Raw genomic sequence first — 19411 nt, forward strand, 5'->3', positions numbered from 1 at the left:
TACTGTCCTACCACGTGAAAATATTCAACCCCTACCAAAAGATGCATTGTTCCATACAGGCTAAGAATTATAGGGTAGTCTTTGTAACCGTTCCACTGCATCGCCAACTGTCTTGTGGAGTGGAACTCCTGCCCATTGCTTTGAACTCTCCAAATCCTAAGGATAGGGGTCATTAACATTTGATGGCACGCGCTTACACTAGAAATTGTATTATTAGTGAAATTTCAGAACTGCTGAATGTAGTATCAGACCAGCAGCCTGTCTCGCTGAAAGGGTTTTCAACAGGACAATTAATTGGCCACTTTTTGTCCTTCATTAGTAGGCTCTGAACCAGGGATTGACTGGCCTAAAAATTCATCTTTTATGCATGCTTTCGACAGCTATAAATACCACTGACCATACCAAAGGCACATTGGGCAGGATTTCTGGATGAGAGCCACTCCACATACACCTCAAACTGCTGTCAGGGTATGGGTAAAAGATGGGTCTTTTCCCAGCAATCGGAATGTTTTGTTGCTTAATCAACAGAGTGGAAATGTGATGGATCCAGGTCCTGCCCTAAATTTCAGTAAATCTGCTGACTCTGCATCTGAATTCTACCCCTATGATTTTCATAACTTGAATTAGTATTGTATCCATTTAGATGAGTAACGTTTTGGTGAACACCTTGCAGTGACTACTTCACTTCCGTATTGGACAAGCAGGAAAACCAAAGCATTAAAAACAAATATAGACATACACATTATTGGTTTTTGAAACATCCATTCAAGATAATCTATTCTCAGCTACTTTTAATTGTTGCTTTCATCAATATACCAGAATAACCAGTTGTAAAAAATGCTTCTTCGAGTATGTTTTTGCTCTTACAAACCTTGTTTTGTTGCATTTACAGATAATGTTGTGTTCCATAGAGGATGGTCAACTGGTCAGTGAAACTATAAGAGGGAGGATTCAAAACTTTTGTGCTGTTCAACTTATTGGCATCTTAGAGAGGTGAGACCATTGCTGTATCTGAAACTATTGTTGCAGATGACTTCTATCATTCTCCAAAACTATAACTACTTATCAAATTGTTAAGAATATAAATACAACTCTGACTGTAGCCACTCAAGAAGGCAGCTCCCCGTTACCTTTTCGAGGGCAACTAGGATAGTCAATAAGTGCTAATGCTCACGTCCCATGAATGACAAAATAAATTACATCCTTTGTTGCTAACAGAATTGAAAATGTTTTAACTAAGTGCACAACTTAAGTGCATGAATTAAATCTGTTTTTTGGCACAATGCTGAAATTATGAGGCAAAAATAAATTAGTCACAGGCTACATCACGATTGATTCTAAATCAGATAGGAGCAGTGTCGGGTCAGATACAGCATGATGCAGAATCATCAGAATCATCAGGATTCAGAGTCATACAGAAAGTATTCCAGTAATCCCCTCCATGAGCATACAAAAATCTATTTTGTTAAATTAATTTTTCCAATTAAGGGGCAATTTAGCATGGCCAATCCACCTACCCTGCACATCTTTGGGTTGTGGGGGTGAGACCCAGGCAGACACAAGGAAAATGTGCAAACTCCACACGGGCAGTGACCCGGGGCCAGGATCGAATCCAGGTCCACGGCAGCGTGAGGCAGCTGTGCTAACCACTGTGCCATCGTGCCGCCCTACAAAAATCTATTAAAAATAATGCAGGATGTGCAATGGCGATACACACAATTGAGTCAAATCATATTGAGTAAGATTGATTCATTTAAACTGGAATTTTTCACAGATAATACATAAAATAACAAGTGTAAAAGACATTGAGTAAAGCACATACGTCCTCCACACTGTCTGAACTCATTGTTGTCACAACTGCACACAGCTTCCTTGAGGCTCTGTAACTACAGAGCTGAAAGAAAAGAAATATTTTTATTAGGTGTTTGCATCTCACTGAGGAGGGTTCAAGCCAATTCACATCCAACAACTTGCTGTGAAAACTCAGATTTTTGCAGTGCTTAGCACTGTTGCTTCACAGAGCCAAGGACCCGGGTTCGATTCCCGGCTTGGGTCACTGACTTTGCGGAGTCTGCACGTTATCCCCCATGTCTGCATGGGTTTCCTCCGGGTGCTCCGGTTTCCTCCCACAAGTCCCGAAACACATGCTTGTTAGGTGATTTGGACATTCTGAATTCTCCCCCAGTGTACCCGAACAGGCACCATAGTGTGGCGACTAGCGGATTTTCACAGTGACTTCATTGCAGTGTTAAAGTAAGCCTACTTGTGACACTAATAAAGACCATTATTATTATTAATTCCATCACAGCAGCTGAGTCAATCAGCAACATTCTAAATAAAACAGACCACAGCAGTCTAAAATAAAGATCAGTCCACCCTGTCTCCCAATGTTAATGAATCTGTTAAAATATTCAGGATCTGGATATTTGCCAAAATATAATCAGTTCTTCCTTGGGCCATATCTTGGGCGGGATTCTCCGTAGCCCGACGCCGATATTGTAACCGGCGATCGGGCGGAAAATCGACTCCGATGTCCAAATGGGCTGGTGGCAGTTTGACGCCGGTCAGCTATGCTCCGCCTCTCAGAAACGGCGTCATTGCGTCGCGCGCCGGTGCAACGGTGTTGGCGAGTCATAGGCCGGCCCTCCCGTGATGCTCTGCCCCCGATGGACCGAGATCCCGATGGCGTGGGCCACGTGTGGTCTCAGTGGTCAGGGATCCAGCATGGTGGCTGTGGACGGTGTCCAGCGGCGCCCACTCGGCCGGGATCTGTGACGTTGGCCGGGCGTCTTCATGAGGGCGTCTACTGGTGGGGGGTGGCCAGGGGGTGTGCTGTGGGGTTGTGGATGGCGGGTCAGGTCCGTGCACGGCCAGTGCCATGCTGTACGGCGCGACCGCTTCAGGTCATCAGCCATGCGCATGCGCAGCCAGGGACCCGGCAAATTCCCTGGCAGTTTTCGGCACGATAGCAGCGCCGCTGCTAATCCCTCACTGGTCCCACAATTGGTGAGGATTTCACACAGAAAGTTTGGTTGTAAAAGACCACACACGCTCCATTGGTGTCAACACTTATTCGCTGAAACGGAGAATCCAGCCCCTTATCTGTACCAAATTTCATTGAAATCTTTCCGATAGCTTTTTGAGATACAGACAGACTAACAGCCTAACAAATAGGGGCAAAACATTACCACTGCTCAACATCAGTGGCTGAGGTAATTAGTTTGGAAAAAATAAAGTTAAAAAAAATCTCAAACTCAGAAGGGCAATTTAAGGTTCCCGACTGGTGCGCCATGAAACAAGATTCAAAATGACTAAAAATTAATGTAAATAATCTAAATCTAGCTCTGGGGTCGCCATCTCCAAGTCCTGAGGAAACTCTGGCCTTCCATGCGTGTGCCAGCTGGGAATGGGCCGCATATGCATGATTCGGATTTGTACTGAGGTCAGGCGCATGCGACCTCTCCGGCTGGCGAATGTGTGGTTCCTATAACCAACATAAAACAATCCGAACCCCATGCATGTGCAGCCCTTCTCTGGCAGGCACGTGCACTGAAGATCCTATGTTCTTTGGGAATTGGATGTGCTGACCACGGAGTTGGAAACAAAGATTAAATTTAGTTTATTTACATTGATTTTTAATCATTTTAAATCTTATCTTACGCTTGCGCAAGACACGAAAAACCCTGGGAGAAGTGAGGGAGACAAGGAGAGGTTAAAAACAAAAGAGTGAAGACAGGGAGAAGTGAAAAAAACAACCTTCCCAGTAAGGGAAGAAGACAAGTAAGAAACAGGAACTAATACAGTTAAGAAAAGGAGAATCAGGCTCCAATTAGAGAAATGGCTTCAAGGAGCAGACTGGAAGTGAGGTGGACTCAGGGGAAGTTGTGGAAGAGACTCCAACTGAAATCTCAAAGATCCAAGAAGGCAACCGAAGGTTGGTAACTCCATGCTGTGTGGCGTTGGGGCAAATATATACCTTTGGAGCAGTAGTGCTCTGCCTGGCATGGCCAAAGAGCTGAAATTGTGCTTGTAAGTAGATGCTTCAGGGCATTTATTGTGTCGTGTGTTAAGTTCCTGAAAAGAAGCATGGAATCCCCCTCTGATTCTGATGTAACGGAAAGAACAGAACCTCAGGAGAAAAAAGCGAGGTTCGTACAGACAGTACAGCGACAGCTACTTGGCCTTTGGATTTTCATGGACGGGTGATGCCTCGTGCCCTGTCCTAATGCCTAATTTGCAGGGAGGAGCTCTCAAATATTGGAATTGTACCATGTAAGTTGAGCTGCCATTTCAATACAAAATGCCATTCACTCTCCAGCAAGGGTATACAGTATTTCAAGCGCCTGAGAAAATAAAACTTAAAGCAAAGTCAACATATGATGGAGTGTGTGCGGGTTTCAGATAATACGCAGGAGGCGAGTTACCTGGTGGTTGGGCTCATAGTGAAATTGAAGAAGCTGCACACCATCGCCAAAACCCTTCTTCTGCCAGCATGCAAGATTGAGAGTAATCCTGGGAACTGATACTGCCAAAGAAATCAACAATCAGAAATCTTTCTGATAATGCAATCAAACGGCATATTGGCGAAATGCCAGTTGATATTCAACTAGTGCTTTGTGAGAAACGAGATATTAGTGGAAAATTTGCCATGCAGATTGATGACTGCACAGATATTAGCGGACACTGTCAGTTCTTAACCAATGTCAGGTATGTTGATGGGGATTCTATCAAAGAGAATTTCTTCTTTTGCAAAGAATTGCACGATCATGCAATTGGAGAGGAAATCCTTTCTGTCACAACTGCTTATCTGGAGGGAAACAATCTCTTTTTTAAAATTTAGAGTACCCAATTATTTTTTTCTAATTAAGGAGCAATTTAGCATGGCCAATCCACCTAACCTGCACACCTTTGGATTGTGGGGGTGAAACCCACGCAGACACTGGCAGAATGTGTAAACTCCACACAGACAGTGACCTGGGGCCAGGATCGAACCTGGGACCTCAGCAACGTAGGCAGCAGTGCTAACCACAGCGCCATCATGCCGTCTGGAGGGAAACAATATTAATTGGACTAAATACAATAAATAACACCTGTAATAATGGAGCAGCTTCCATGATGGGATAAGTCAAAGGATTCATGAGTAAGGTGAAAGAACTGAATCCTGACATCCAGGTCAGCCACTGTATCCTGCACCATGAAGCCCTTCTTGCCAAAACTATGCCTTCTGAGTTAACCACAGTATTAGACGAGATAGTGAAAATTACAGGAAGACACGTCCTTTGAAATCGTGCTTGTATATTATTTTGTGTGAAGAGATGGGAACCGAATAATAAGGTTTAATTAAACAGAAGTGTGCTGGCTCACTCGGGGAAAGGTCCCCGTGTTTATGAGCTCCGAAACGCTGCTGGCCTGCCTTGGTCTGCTTTAAAAGCCAGTGATTTAGCCCAGTGTGCTAAACCAGCCCCAGATGCCTCTGGACACATTTTGGTTGCTTGCGGGACAAGAATATCCATCTATTTTGGATCACGCTATAGCAGTACTCTTACTGTTTTCCACAACCTACCTGTGCGAGTTGACATTCGCAGCACTGGCTTATGTAAAAAACAAAACGAGGCAGCACCTGTCAATGGAGCAAGACGTCTAAGTTACCCTGTCATCGGTTTCTCCCCAGATCAAGAAATCTGGGGCGAATTTCTCCCCCAACGGCGCGATGTCCGCCGACTGGCGCCAAAAAAGGCACCAATCAGACGGGCATCGCGCCGGCCCAAAGGTGCGGAATGCTCCGCATCTTTGGGGGCCGAGCCCCAACATTGAGGGGCTAGGCCGGCGCCGGACGGATTTCCGCCCCGCCAGCTGGCGGAAATGGCGTTTGTTGCCCCGCCAGCTGGCGGAAATGGCGTTTGCTGCCCCGCCAGCTGCCGCGGAAATGCGGCGCATGCGCGGGAGCGTCAGCGGCCGCCGACAGTTCCCCGCGCATGCGCAGTGGGGAGAGTCACTTCCTCCTCCGCCATGGTGGAGACCGTGGTGGAGGCGGAAGGGAAAGAGTGCCCCCACGGCACAGGCCCGCGGATCGGTGGGCCCCGATCGCGGGCCAGGCCACCGTGGGGGCACCCCCCGGGGTCAGATCGCCCCGCGCCCCCCCCCCCCAGGACCCCGGAGCCCGCCCACGCCGCCTGATCCCGCCGGTAAATACCAGCTTTGATTTACGCCGGCGGGACAGGCAATTTCTGGGCGGGACTTCGGCCCGTCCGGGCCGGAGAATTGAGCGGGGGGGTCCCGCCAAAAGGCACGGCCCGATTCCCGCCCCCGCCCAATCTCCGGTACCGGAGACTTCGGCGGGGGCGGGATTCACGGCGGCCAACGGCCATTCTCCGACCCGGCGGGGGGTCGGAGAATGACGCCCCAGCTCACAGAAGCAGGCCAAATTGTCACATTAATGTTGTCAGGAAAATGTTGTACACATTATTTCCTTCATTTATGAACTTTCACAATGAGAAAGCAGACTTTAAAAAAACCCAAGAACTGAATTATTTAACAGGAAACACTTTTAAACTGCGTACATTTTCAATAAAAGTTTGGTGCAATCAACCAGCTGCATTATGCCTGAAAGGCAGCATGGCCGCGGCCAGTAGATGGCAGGAGATCCCTCTTCCAGGATCTACCCGGCTCACCATGCCTCCCGAGATCTAACGCAATCTCCCGAGGCATCACAATGTGAATCCCGCCCATTGTGGAAGGATCTGGGGCGTCATTCTCCGACCCCCCGCCGGGTCGGAGAATGGCCGTTGGCCGCCGTGAATCCCGCCCCGCCCCCGCCGAAGTCTCCGGTACCGGAGATTGGGCGGGGGCGGGAATCGGGCCGCGCCGGTTGGCCGGACACCCCACTCAATTCTCCGGCCCGGATGGGCCGAAGTCCCGCCCAGAAATTGCCTGTCCCGCCGGCGTAAATCAAAGCTGGTATTTACCAGCGGGACCAGGCGCCGTGGGCGGGCTCCGGGGTCCTAGGGGGGCGTGGGGTGATCTGACCCCGGGGGGTACCCCCACGGTGGCCTGGCCCGCGATCGGGGCCCACCGATCCGCGGGCGGGCCTGTGCCGTGGGGGCACTCTTTCCCTTCCGCCTCCACCACGGTCTCCACCATGGCGGAGGAGGAAGTGACTCTCCCCACTGCACATGCGCGGGAAACTGTCGGCGGCCACTGACGCTCCCGCACATGCGCCGCATTTCCGCGACAGCTGGCGGGGCAACAAACGCCATTTCCTCCAGCTGGCGGGGCAACAACCGCCATTTCTGCCAGCTGGCGGGGCGGAAATCCCTCCGGTGCCGGCCTAGCCCCTCAATGTTGGGGCTCAGCCCCCAAAGATGCGGAGCATTCCGCACCTTTGGGCCGGCGCGATGCCCGTCTGATTGGCGCCGTTTTTGGCGCCAGTCGGCGGACATCGCGCCGTTGGGGGAGAATTTCGCCCCACATTTTAGCAGATCAGCATATTAGAGTGAGACCCGGGGCGAAATTCTCCGTTATCAGCGGAAAGTCCGCCGATCGGCGCAAAAAAACGGCGCCACGTCGGAAAAATGGGTCGATAGTCTCCGGCCCGAAATGGGCTAGCAGCGACGTAACGGGATCCGCGCTTGCGCAGTGGCTCACGCCGTGCAGCGTCATACGTGCTGCACGGCGTGACGGCTCATAAGGCCGCGCAGCTCCCCCCCACCCGACCGGAACACCCGACCGAAAACACCCGACTGGATGGCTGGCCGTCGCTCAGCCCCGAGGTTCGAGTCACGCGATGTGGAGGCGCTCCTGGACGCGGTGGAGCAGAGGAGGGACGCCCTGTACCCTGGGCACGGCCGCAGAGTTGCCCCACGCCACAGCCGGCGTCTGTGGAGGGAGGTGGCAGAGGCCGTCACCGCTGTGGCCCTGACACCACGGACAGGCACCCAGTGCCACAAGAAGGTGAACGACCTCGTCAGAGCAGGCAGGGTGAGCCTCCCCCATATTCCCCCTCCCCCATATCCCCCCTCCCCCATATCGCCCCCTCCCCCATATCCCCCATATTCCCCTCCCCCATATCCCCCCTCCCCCATATCCCCCCTCCCCCATATCCCCCATAGCCCCCTCCCCATATCCCCCCTCCCCATATCCCCCCTCCCCTATATCCCCCATATCCCCCCCAATATCCCCCCTCCCCATATCCCCATATCCCCCCTCCCCATCCCATATCCCCCTCCCCATCCCATATCCCCCCTCCCCAATATCCCCCCTCCCCATATCCCCCATACCCCCCTCCCCCATATCCCCCCTCCCCATATCCCTCATATCCCCCATCCCCAATATCCCCCTCCCCATATCCCCCATATCCCCCCTCCCCCATATCCCCCCTCCCCCATATCCCCCTCCCCATATCCCCCTCCCCAATATCCCCCCTCCCCCATATCCCCCATATCCCCCCTCCCCATATCCCCCTCCCCCATATCCCCCTCCCCATATCCCCCCTCCCCATATCCCCCCTCCCCCATATCCCCCTCCCCATATCCCCCATATCCCCCATATCCCCCCTCCTCAATATCCCCCCTCCCCCATATCCCCCATATCCCCCCTCCCCATATCCCCCATATTCCCCTCCCCCATATCCCCCCTACCCATATCCCCCCCCAATACCCCCTCCCCCATATCCCCCATCCCCATATCTCCCCTCCCCCATATCGCCCTCCCCCATATCAACCTCCCCCATATCCCCTATATCCCCCCTCCCCATATCCCCCCTCCCCAATATCCCCCATATCCCTCCTCCCCAATATCCCCCCTCCCCATATCCCCCCCTCCCCCATATCCCCCATATCCCCCCTCCCCAATATCCCCCCTCCCCCATATCCCCCTCCCCATATCCCCCCTCCCAATATCCCCCCTCCCCATATCCCCCCTCCCCATATCCCCCTCCCCATATCCCCCCTCCCCAATATCCCCCCTCCCCATATCCCCCCTCCCCATATCCCCCAAATGCCCCCTCCCCAATATCCTCCCTCCCCCATATCCCCCCTCCCCAATATCCCCCCTCCCCCATATCCCCCATATCCCCCCTCCCCCATGTCCCCCATATCCCCAAGTGAATCCAGCCCTAACCTTAACCTCTGCAATGCACGCGCAACCGATGGCGTGCATTCATATACCTGCCTAACAGTGTTGCCTTTTACCCCTGCCACCACCCCCACCCCCCTCCCCCCACAGGAGCAGCGCGCACACAACAATAGGGTGCAGGTGAGGACTGGAGGAGGCCCCGCTGATGAGAGGCCACTGACCGAACACGAGGAAAGGGCCCTGGAACTGGCTGGCGGACCTGAGGACCGGGAGGTTGCTGATGCAGAGGTTGGGGGCACACCAGCAAGTGAGCCACCGACAGCCCGTCCCCATATCCCCCCTCCCCTATATCCCCCTCACCCATATCACCTGATCACTGCCTGATGTCTAACCATGCATGCTTCATCGTGTATCGCAGGACCAAACGTCCAGGCACCCATCCCCGCAGATGCAGACCGTCCGCAGGATGCCCCTCGGAGGCCACGGGAGACAGAGAGACCCGGACCCTCCAGCATGCAACGCCCGCAGGATGCCCCTCGGAGGCCACGGGAGACAGAGAGACCCGGACCCTCCAGCATGTGACGCCCGCAGGATGCCCCTCGCACACCACGGGAAACGGAGAGTCTTGGAGCAACAGGGAGACGACACCCCCGTCACGTGCGGGAGCGACCATCCAGCGACGAGGGGGGCAGCCACAGGCCCCCGTCACATCCGAGCCAGGACACCACTACCCAGGACACCACTACCCAGGACACCACTGCCCGGGACAGCACTGCCCAGGACACCACTACCCGGGACAGCACTACCCAGGAAGACGAAATACCGGACAGTGACTCAGAGTGGATGGGTGGAGACGAACCCCCACCCCAAAGTGCCATGGACTCAGAGTGGGACGAAGAGCACGACACAACGCCACTGCTGTCACCAACACCCTCCACCATCGCAGAAACACTCACCTCGGTTGGGCACTTTAGTGATGAGGCGTCTGCTACACTCACTGGTGCGCACAACACAGCCGTCCCGGTACAGCAGGTGGAGGTAGGAGCAGCAGAGGGGCCGGGCGGTCGGAGGGCAGCCCAGCCCAAGCGAACATCTGCTGCCCAGATGGATCCCGGGTTCCTGGAGTTACCACACCCACACATAGATCCGATGCAACCACCGACCCGGAGACGAGCGAAGAGGGTGACGGCCGGCTTGCGGCGGCTGCGGTCGCAGGTGGAGGAGTCCACCCGCGTCCAGGAGCTGGGAGTGGTGCCGGTCATGCGTGCCACCCAGGCCGACACCGCACGGGTGGCGTCCGCGGTGGAGGCAATGGGTGCGACGGTGTCAGACATGGGGAACGGTTTGCGAGGCCTGGGGCTTTCCGTGCAGGCGGCGTCTGTGGCCCAGGACATGGCTGCCCTCTCACAGGAGGCCATGAGCCAGTGCCAGCGCCAGATGGCAGAGGCGCTCAACACCATAGCCCAGTCTCAGTAGGCCATAGCCCAGTCTCAGCAGGCCATGGCCCAGTCTCAGCAGGCCATGGCCCAGTCTCTGCAGGCCATGGCCCAGTCTCTGCAGGCCATCGCTGAGGGCATCGGCTCCAGTGGCCATGTGCGAGCCGGCGTCGCACTGTCACAGACAGGGTTTGCCAACCCCCTGGGCTCCATGGCTGCAAACCTGCAGACCCCTGTCGATACCAGCACGGGCCTCCAGGACTGGCAGCGCCAGATGTCGGGGGGGTGTCGGATGGCCAGTCCGTTCGCATCCCCCACCCATGTAGAGGCCTGGGGGCCATCGGGCACCCCGAGGGAGGAGGAGGTGGTGTGGTCCGTCCCGGCTCCCCCTGTAGGGGAGGTCCCGGAACACCGCGACACCTCGGACTCCCCCCCTTCCGTCCCAGGTGCATCGGGTGGGCAACGGGCAGGACAGGCTGGCAGCTCGCCATCCCAGTCGCCCGGGCCGCAGCCTGGCCCATCTAGGCCAGGACGCCCCAGGAAACGGCCGCCAAAGGGATCCAGTGTCAGAGGGCAGGAATCACAGGAGTCCACCTCCTGTTCTGCTGTACCGTCTGGGGAACCACGTAGACGTAGTCAAAGGGCCCATAAGGCCAAAGAATTAGACACTGAGTAAGTTGGCACGGGTGCAGGGCACAGATGAGTTTTAGGGGCCAGGGCACGTGCATGAACTCCTTTGGTTATTAAAGTCAATGTTACACCTACAGAAGCTGCCTTTGTGCTCTGCCCAAAGCGTGCGGGGGTGTCATGTACGTTGAGCGCAAGTGTGTGTGTGAGGGGTGGTCTTACCTCAGCCCCAGGTGAGTCTGCCCCCTTCCCCCTGGGCCGCCATCAACATCCCCCCGGGCAGAGGTCGGGACCGTGAGCTGCAGTGTCACAGCCGCATGCAGGGATGGTCCGGGTGGATGGTGGTACTGTGGCCATGGGTCAGACATAGTCCAACGATGTGGAGCCAGGAGCTCACCGCAGGGCGGGTTGTCATCATCCTCCATGGCCTGCAATAGACACGCGCCCACCCGCAACTGTGTGAGCCCGGCCCGTTGTGCCGCAGGTGGATCGGCAATGGGGGGGGGGTGGTGTGCATGCGGGTGGGGTGGGTGGGGTTGGGGAGGGGGGTGAGGGTGCTGGGTGGGTGGATGGGTGTGGGGCGTGGGTGGTCGGCTGTTGCCATGGTGTGCGGTCTGCGGCCACACTACCCGATTCCAACGCCCATCTAGTCAGTGAAGCGGGCGGCTATCAGTCTGTCCCGTGCCCACTGGGCCAGCCGGTAATGGTCAGGACAGCCACCCGCCTGTGTCTACCCCGTCTGCCCTGACCATTACCCCCATCCCCCTCATCTGGGGAGGACTGCGCCTCTTCCTGCTGCTCCTCCACTCCGCCCTCCTCTGCCTGCGGCACATCGCCCCTCTGTTGGGCTATGTTGTGCAGGACGCAGCACACCACAATGATGCGGCCGACACTATCTGACCGATACTGGAGGGCGCCCCCAGAGAGGTCCAGGCACCTGAAACGCATCTTCAGCACGCCAAAGCACCTCTCTATCACTCCCCTTGTCGCTACATGGGCATCATTGCAGCGGTTCTCCGCCTCATTGCGTGGCCTCCGTATAGGCGTCATCAGCCACGATCGCAATGGGTAGCCCCTGTCGCCTAGCAACCAGCCCCTCAGCGGGGGATGGCGTCCCTCATACATGCCGGGGATGGATGACCGCGACAACACGTATGAGTCGTGTACACTGCCTAGGTAACGGGCGCAGACGTGCAGGATCATCATGCGGTGGTCGCAGACCACCTGTATGTTCATCGAATAGGTCCCCTTCCTATTGGTGAACACGGCCCTGTTATCTGCAGGTGGCCGCACGGTGACGTGCATCCCATCAATCGCGCCCTGGACCATGGGGAACCCGGCCACGGCAGAGAAGCCCACGGCCCGGGCATCTTGGCTGGCCCGGTCCACAGGGAAGCGGATGTAGCGGTGCGCCATGGCATATAGGGCATCTGTCACTGCCCGGATGCACCGATGCACCGATGTCTGCGATATGCCGGACAGGTCCCCACTCGGTGCCTGGAATGACCCCGTTGCATAAAAGTTCAGGGCCACCGTAACCTTGACGGACATGGGGAGAGGGTGTCCCCCGCCAGTGCCACGCGGTGACAGGTGTGCCAGCAGGTGGCAGATGTGTGCCACGGTTTCCCGCCTCATCCGGAGTCTCCTCCTGCATTCCTGGTCCGTGAGGTCCTGGATTGAATGCCGGAGCCGGTACACACGGGGCGCCCTCGGGTGCCTCCGTTGCCGTGGGGCCGCGACGTCCTCCTCCCCCTCCTCGTCCTGTCGGTCAGGTGTCCCTCCAGCCTGGGCGGCTGCCACCTGTCCCTCTGCGGCAGCATGCGCCGCCTCTCTGGCACGCCCCTCCTCCTCATCCAGGGCAACATAGACATTAGCGGCTGCCGCCACGGCGGCCAACATCGCTGGATGATCGGAAAACATGACGGCCTGGTGGGGGGGAGGGGAACGACGACATGTCATCATTGCCCATATTCCCCTCCTCCCCCCAGCCAGGTGGCATGGACCGCATGGGTCCAACTGTTGGAGGCTGGCACCTGGCCAGGTGGACCAACTCACTTGCCCTCGCATCCCCCTCCCCGGCACGGACCCCCAATCCCCCTCCCCGGCACGGACCCCCCCCAAACTCCTCCCCGGCATGGATCCCCCATCCCCATCCCCGGCACGGACCCCCCCAACCTCCTCCCCGGCATGGAACCCCCCCAACCTCCTCCCCGGCACGGACCCCAACCTCCTCCCCGGCACGGACCCCCCATCCCCCTCCCCGGCACGGACCACCCCCAACATCCTCCCCGGCACGGACCCCCCTCAACCTCCTCCCCGGCACGGACCCCCCCCAACCTCCCCCCAGGCACGGACCCCCCCCAACCTCCTCCCCGGCACGGACCCCAACCTCCTCCCCGGCACGGACCCCAACCTTCTCCCCGGCACGGACCCCCCCCAACCTCCCCCCAGGCACGGACCCCCCCCAACCTCCTCCCCGGCACGGACCCCAACCTCCTCCCCGGCACGGACCCCAACCTCCTCCCCGGCACGGACCCCCCATCCCCCACCCCGGCACGGACCCCAACCTCCTCCCCGGCACGGACCCCCCCATCCCCCTCCCCGGCACGGACCCCCCCCAACCTCCTCCCCGGCACGGACCCCCCCCCAACCTCCTCCCCGGCACGGACCCCAACCTCCTCCCCGGCACGGACCCGCCATCCCCCTCCCCGGCACGGACCCCCCCCAACCTCCTCCCCGGCACGGACCCCCCAAACTCCTCCCCGGCACGGAACCCAACCTCCTCCCCGACACGGACCTCCCATCCCCCTCCCCGGCACGGACCCCATCCCCCTCCCCGGCACGGACCCCCCCAACCTCCTCCCCGGCACGGACCCGCCCATCCCCCTCCCCGGCACGGACCCCCCCCCAACCTCCTCCCCGGCACGGACCCCCCCCTCCTCCTCCCCGGCACGGACCCCAACCTCCTCCCCGGCACGGACCCCCCCAACCCCCTCACTGGCACGGAACCCAACCTCCTCCCCGGCACGGACCTCCCATCCCCCTCCCCGGCACGGACCCCATCCCCCTCCCCGGCACGGACCCCCCCAACCTCCTCCCCGGCACGGACCCCTCCCCAACCTCCTCCCTGGCACGGACCCCGCAACCTCCTCCCCGGCACGGACCGCAACTTCCTCCCCGGCACGGACCCCCCAACTTCCTCCCCGGCACGGACCCCAACTTCCTCCCCGGCACGGACCCCCCATCCCCCTCCCCGGCACGGACCCCCCATCTCCCTCCCCGGCATGGAGCCCCCATCCCTCTCCCCGGCACGGACCCCAACCTCCTCCCCGGCACGGACACCCCCATCCCCCTCCCCGGCACGGACCCCCCCAACCTCCTCCCCGGCACGGACCCCACCAACCACCTCCCCGGCATGGACCCCAACCTGCTCCCCGGCACGGACCCCCCATCCCCCTCCCCGGCACGGACCCCCCATCCCCCCTCCCCGGCACGGACCCTCCCAACCTCCTCCCCGGCACGGACCCCAACCTCCTCCCCGGCACGGACCCCCCCATCCCCCTCCCCGGCACGGACCCCCCCCCCAACCTCCTCCCCGGCACGGACCCCCCCCAACCTCCTCCCCGGCACGGACACCCCCAACCTCCTCCCCGGCACGGACCCCCCCCAAACTCCTCCCCGGCATGGATCCCCCATCCCCATCCCCGGCACGGACCCCCCCAACCTCCTCCCCGGCACGGAACCCCCCCAACCTCCTCCCCGGCACGGACCCCAACCTCCTCCCCGGCACGGACCCCCCATCCCCCTCCCCGGCACGGACCACCCCCAACATCCTCCCCGGCACGGACCCCCCTCAACCTCCTCCCCGGCACGGACCCCCAACCTCCCCCCAGGCACGGACCCCCCCCAACCTCCTCCCCGGCACGGACCCCAACCTCCTCCCCGGCACGGACCCCAACCCTCCTCCCCGGCACGGACCCCCCCCAACCTCCCCCCAGGCACGGACCCCCCCCAACCTCCTCCCCGGCACGGACCCCAACCTCCTCCCCGGCACGGACCCCAACCTCCTCCCCGGCACGGACCCCCCATCCCCCACCCCGGCACGGACCCCAACCTCCTCCCCGGCACGGACCCCCCCATCCCCCTCCCCCGGCACGGACCCCCCCCAAACCTCCTCCCCGGCACGGACCCCCCCCCAACCTCCTCCCCGGCACGGACCCCAACCTCCTCCCCGGCACGGACCCGCCATCCCCCTCCCCGGCACGGACCCCCCCCCAACCTCCTCCCCGGCACGGACCCCCCCAAACTCCTCCCCGGCACGGAACCCAACCTCCTCCCCGACACGGACCTCCCATCCCCCTCCCCGGCACGGACCCCATCCCCCTCCCCGGCACGGACCCCCCCAACCTCCTCCCCGGCACGGACCCGCCCATCCCCCTCCCCGGCACGACCCCCCCCAACCTCCTCCCCGGCACGGACCCCCCCCTCCTCCTCCCCGGCACGGACCCCAACCTCCTCCCGGCACGGACCCCCCCAACCCCCTCACTGGCACGGAACCCAACCTCCTCCCCGGCACGGACCTCCCATCCCCCTCCCCGGTACGGACCCCATCCCCCTCCCCGGCACGGACCCCCCCCAACCTCCTCCCGGCACGGACCCCTCCCCAACCTCCTCCCTGGCACGGACCCCGCAACCTCCTCCCCCGGCACGGACCGCAACTTCCTCCCCGGCACGGACCCCCCAACTTCCTCCCCGGCACGGACCCCAACTTCCTCCCCGGCACGGACCCCCCATCCCCCTCCCCGGCACGGACCCCCCATCTCCCTCCCCGGCATGGAGCCCCCATCCCTCTCCCCGGCACGGACCCCAACCTCCCTCCCCGGCACGGACACCCCCATCCCCCTCCCCCGGCACGGACCCCCCCAACCTCCTCCCCGGCACGGACCCCCCCAACCACCTCCCCGGCATGGACCCCAACCTGCTCCCCGGCACGGACCCCCCATCCCCCTCCCCGGCACGGACCCCCCATCCCCCCTCCCCGGCACGGACCCTCCCAACCTCCTCCCCCGGCACGGACCCCCAACCTCCTCCCCCGGCACGGACCCCCCCATTCCCCTCCCCGGCACGGACCCCCCCCCCAACCTCCTCCCCGGCACGGACCCCCCCCAACCTCCTCCCCGGCACGGACACCCCCAACCTCCTCCCCGGCACGACCCCCCCCAAACTCCTCCCCGGCATGGATCCCCCATCCCCATCCCCGGCACGGACCCCCCCAACCTCCTCCCCGGCACGGAACCCCCCCCCAACCTCCTCCCCCGGCACGGACCCCAACCTCCTCCCCGGCACGGACCCCCCCATCCCCCTCCCCGGCACGGACCACCCCCAACATCCTCCCCGGCACGGACCCCCCTCAACCTCCTCCCCGGCACGGACCCCCCAACCTCCCCCCAGGCACGGACCCCCCCAACCTCCTCCCCGCACGGACCCCAACCTCCTCCCCGGCACGGACCCCAACCTCCTCCCCGGCACGGACCCCCCCCCAACCTCCCCCCAGGCACGGACCCCCCCCAACCTCCCTCCCCGGCACGGACCCCAACCTCCTCCCCGGCACGGACCCCAACCTCCTCCCCCGGCACGGACCCCCCATCCCCCCACCCCGGCACGGACCCCAACCTCCTCCCCGGCACGGACCCCCCCATCCCCCTCCCCGGCACGGACCCCCCCCCAACCTCCTCCCCGGCACGGACCCCCCCCCCCCAACCTCCTCCCCGGCACGGACCCCAACCTCCTCCCCGGCACGGACCCGCCATCCCCCTCCCCGGCACGGACCCCCCCCAACCTCCTCCCCGGCACGGACCCCCCCAAACTCCTCCCCGGCATGGAACCCAACCTCCTCCCCGACACGGACCTCCCATCCCCCTCCCCGGCACGGACCCCATCCCCTCCCGGCACGGACCCCCCCAACCTCCCTCCCGGCACGGACCCGCCCATCCCCCTCCCCGGCACGGACCCCCCCCCAACCTCCTCCCCGGCACGGACCCCGCCCACTCCCCCTCCCCGGCCACGGACCCCCCCCCAACCCCCCCCCCGACCCCCCCCCCTCCTCCCCCCGGCACGGACCCCAACCTCCTCCCCGGCACGGACCCCCCCAACCCCCTCACTGGCACGGAACCAACCTCCTCCCCGGCACGGACCTCCCATCCCCCTCCCCGGCACGGACCCCATCCCCCTCCCCGGCACGGACCCCCCCCAACCTCCTCCCCGGCACGGACCCCTCCCCAACCTCCTCCCTGGCACGGACCCCGCAACCTCCTCCCCGGCACGGACCGCAACTTCCTCCCCGGCACGGACTCCCCATCCCTCTCCCGGCACGGACCCCAACCTCCTCCCCGGCACGGACCCCCCCATCCCCCTCCCCGGCACGGACACCCCCAACCTCCTCCCCGGCACGGACCCCCCCAACCACCTCCCCGGCATGGACCCCAACCTGCTCCCCGGCACGGACCCCCCATCCCCCTCCCCGGCACGGACCCCCCATCCCCCTCCCCGGCACGGACCCTCCCAACCTCCTCCCCGGCACGGACCCCAACCTCCTCCCCGGCACGGACCCCCCCATCCCCCTCCCCGGCACGGACCCCCCCCCCAACCTCCTCCCCGGCACGGACCCCCCCCCAACCTCCTCCCCGGCACGGACCACCCCCAACCTCCTCCCCGGCACGGACCCCCCCCAACCTCCTCCCCGGCACGGAACCCAACCTCCTCCCCGACACGGACCTCCCATCCCCCTCCCCGGCACGGACCCCATCCCCCTCCCCGGCACGGACCCCCCGCCAACCTCCTCCCCGGCACGGACCACCCCATCCCCCTCCCCGGCACGGACCCCCCATCCCCCACCCCGGCACGGACCCCAACCTCCTCCCCGGCATGGACCCCCCCATCCCCCTCCCCGGCACGGACCCCTCCCAACCTCCTCCCCGGCACGGACCCCCCCCAACCTCCTCCCCAGCACGGACCCCAACCACCTCCCCGGCACGGACCCGCCATCTCCCTCCCCGGCACGGACCCCCCCCAACCTCCTCCCCGGCACGGACCCCCCAACCTCCTCCCCGGCACGGAACCCAACCTCCTCCCCGACACGGACCTCCCATCCCCCTCCCCGGCACGGACCCCATCCCCCCTCCCCGGCACGGACCCCCCCCCCAACCTCCTCCCCGGCACGGCCCCCCCCATCCCCCTCCCCGGCACGGACCCCCCCCAACCTCATCCCCGGCACGGACCCCCCCCATCCTCCTCCCCGGCACGGACCCCAACCTCCTCCCCGGCACGGACCCCCCCAACCCCCTCACTGGCACGGAACCCAACCTCCTCCCCGGCACGGACCTCCCATCCCCCTCCCCGGCACGGACCCCATCCCCCTCCCCGGCACGGACCCCCCCAACCTCCTCCCCGGCACGGACCCCTCCCCAACCTCCTCCCTGGCACGGACCCCGCAACCTCCTCCCCGGCACGGACCCCAACTTCCTCCCCGGCACGGACACCCCAACTTCCTCCCCGGCACGGACCCCCCATCCCCCTCCCCGGCACGGACCCCCCATCTCCCTCCCCGGCATGGACCCCCCCATCCCTCTCCCCGGCACGGACCCCAACCTCCTCCCCGGCACGGACCCCCCCATCCCCCTCCCCAGCACGGACCCCCCCAACCTCCTCCCCGGCACGGACCCCCCCAACCTCCTCCCCGGCATGGACCCCAACCTCCTCCCCGGCACGGACCCCCCATCCCCCTCCCCGGCACGGACCCCCCATCCCCCTCCCCGGCACGGACCCTCCCAACCTCCTCCCTGGCACGGACCCCAACCTCCTCCCCGGCACGGACCCCCCCATCCCCCTCCCCGGCACGGACCCCCCCCCAACCTCCTCCCCGGCACGGACCCCCCCAACCCCCTCCCCGGCACGGACCCCCCCCAAACTCCTCCCCGGCATGGACCCCCCCATCCTCCTCCCCGGCACGGACCCCAACCTCCTCCCCGGCACGGACCCGCCATCCCCCTCCCCAGCACGGACCCCCCCCAACCTCCTCCCCGGCACGGACCCCCCCAACCCCCTCACTGGCACGGAACCCAACCTCCTCCCCGGCACGGACCTCCCATCCCCCTCCCCGGCACGGACCCTATCCCCCTCCCCGGCACGGACCCCCCCCAACCTCCTCCCCGGCACGGACCCCTCCCCAACCTCCTCCCTGGCACGGACCCCCCCCCAACCTCCTCCCCGGCACGGAC

The 19411-nt window shown here is 62.3% G+C and overlaps 1 protein-coding gene across 1 annotated transcript in view; it reads left to right on the forward strand.

Annotated features, from left to right (window-relative positions):
* The window catches only part of LOC140407907 (exocyst complex component 3-like), an 83143-nt gene that overhangs the window by 15650 nt on the left and 48082 nt on the right, over positions 1-19411 (forward strand). The window contains exon 6 of the mRNA XM_072495112.1: positions 893-993. Coding sequence (XP_072351213.1) covers positions 893-993 — 101 coding nt within the window. The remainder of the gene's footprint in view (positions 1-892; positions 994-19411) is intronic.

This window comes from Scyliorhinus torazame, chromosome 2 (assembly GCF_047496885.1).
Source record: "Scyliorhinus torazame isolate Kashiwa2021f chromosome 2, sScyTor2.1, whole genome shotgun sequence".
In the NCBI taxonomy this organism is placed as follows: domain Eukaryota; kingdom Metazoa; phylum Chordata; class Chondrichthyes; order Carcharhiniformes; family Scyliorhinidae; genus Scyliorhinus; species Scyliorhinus torazame.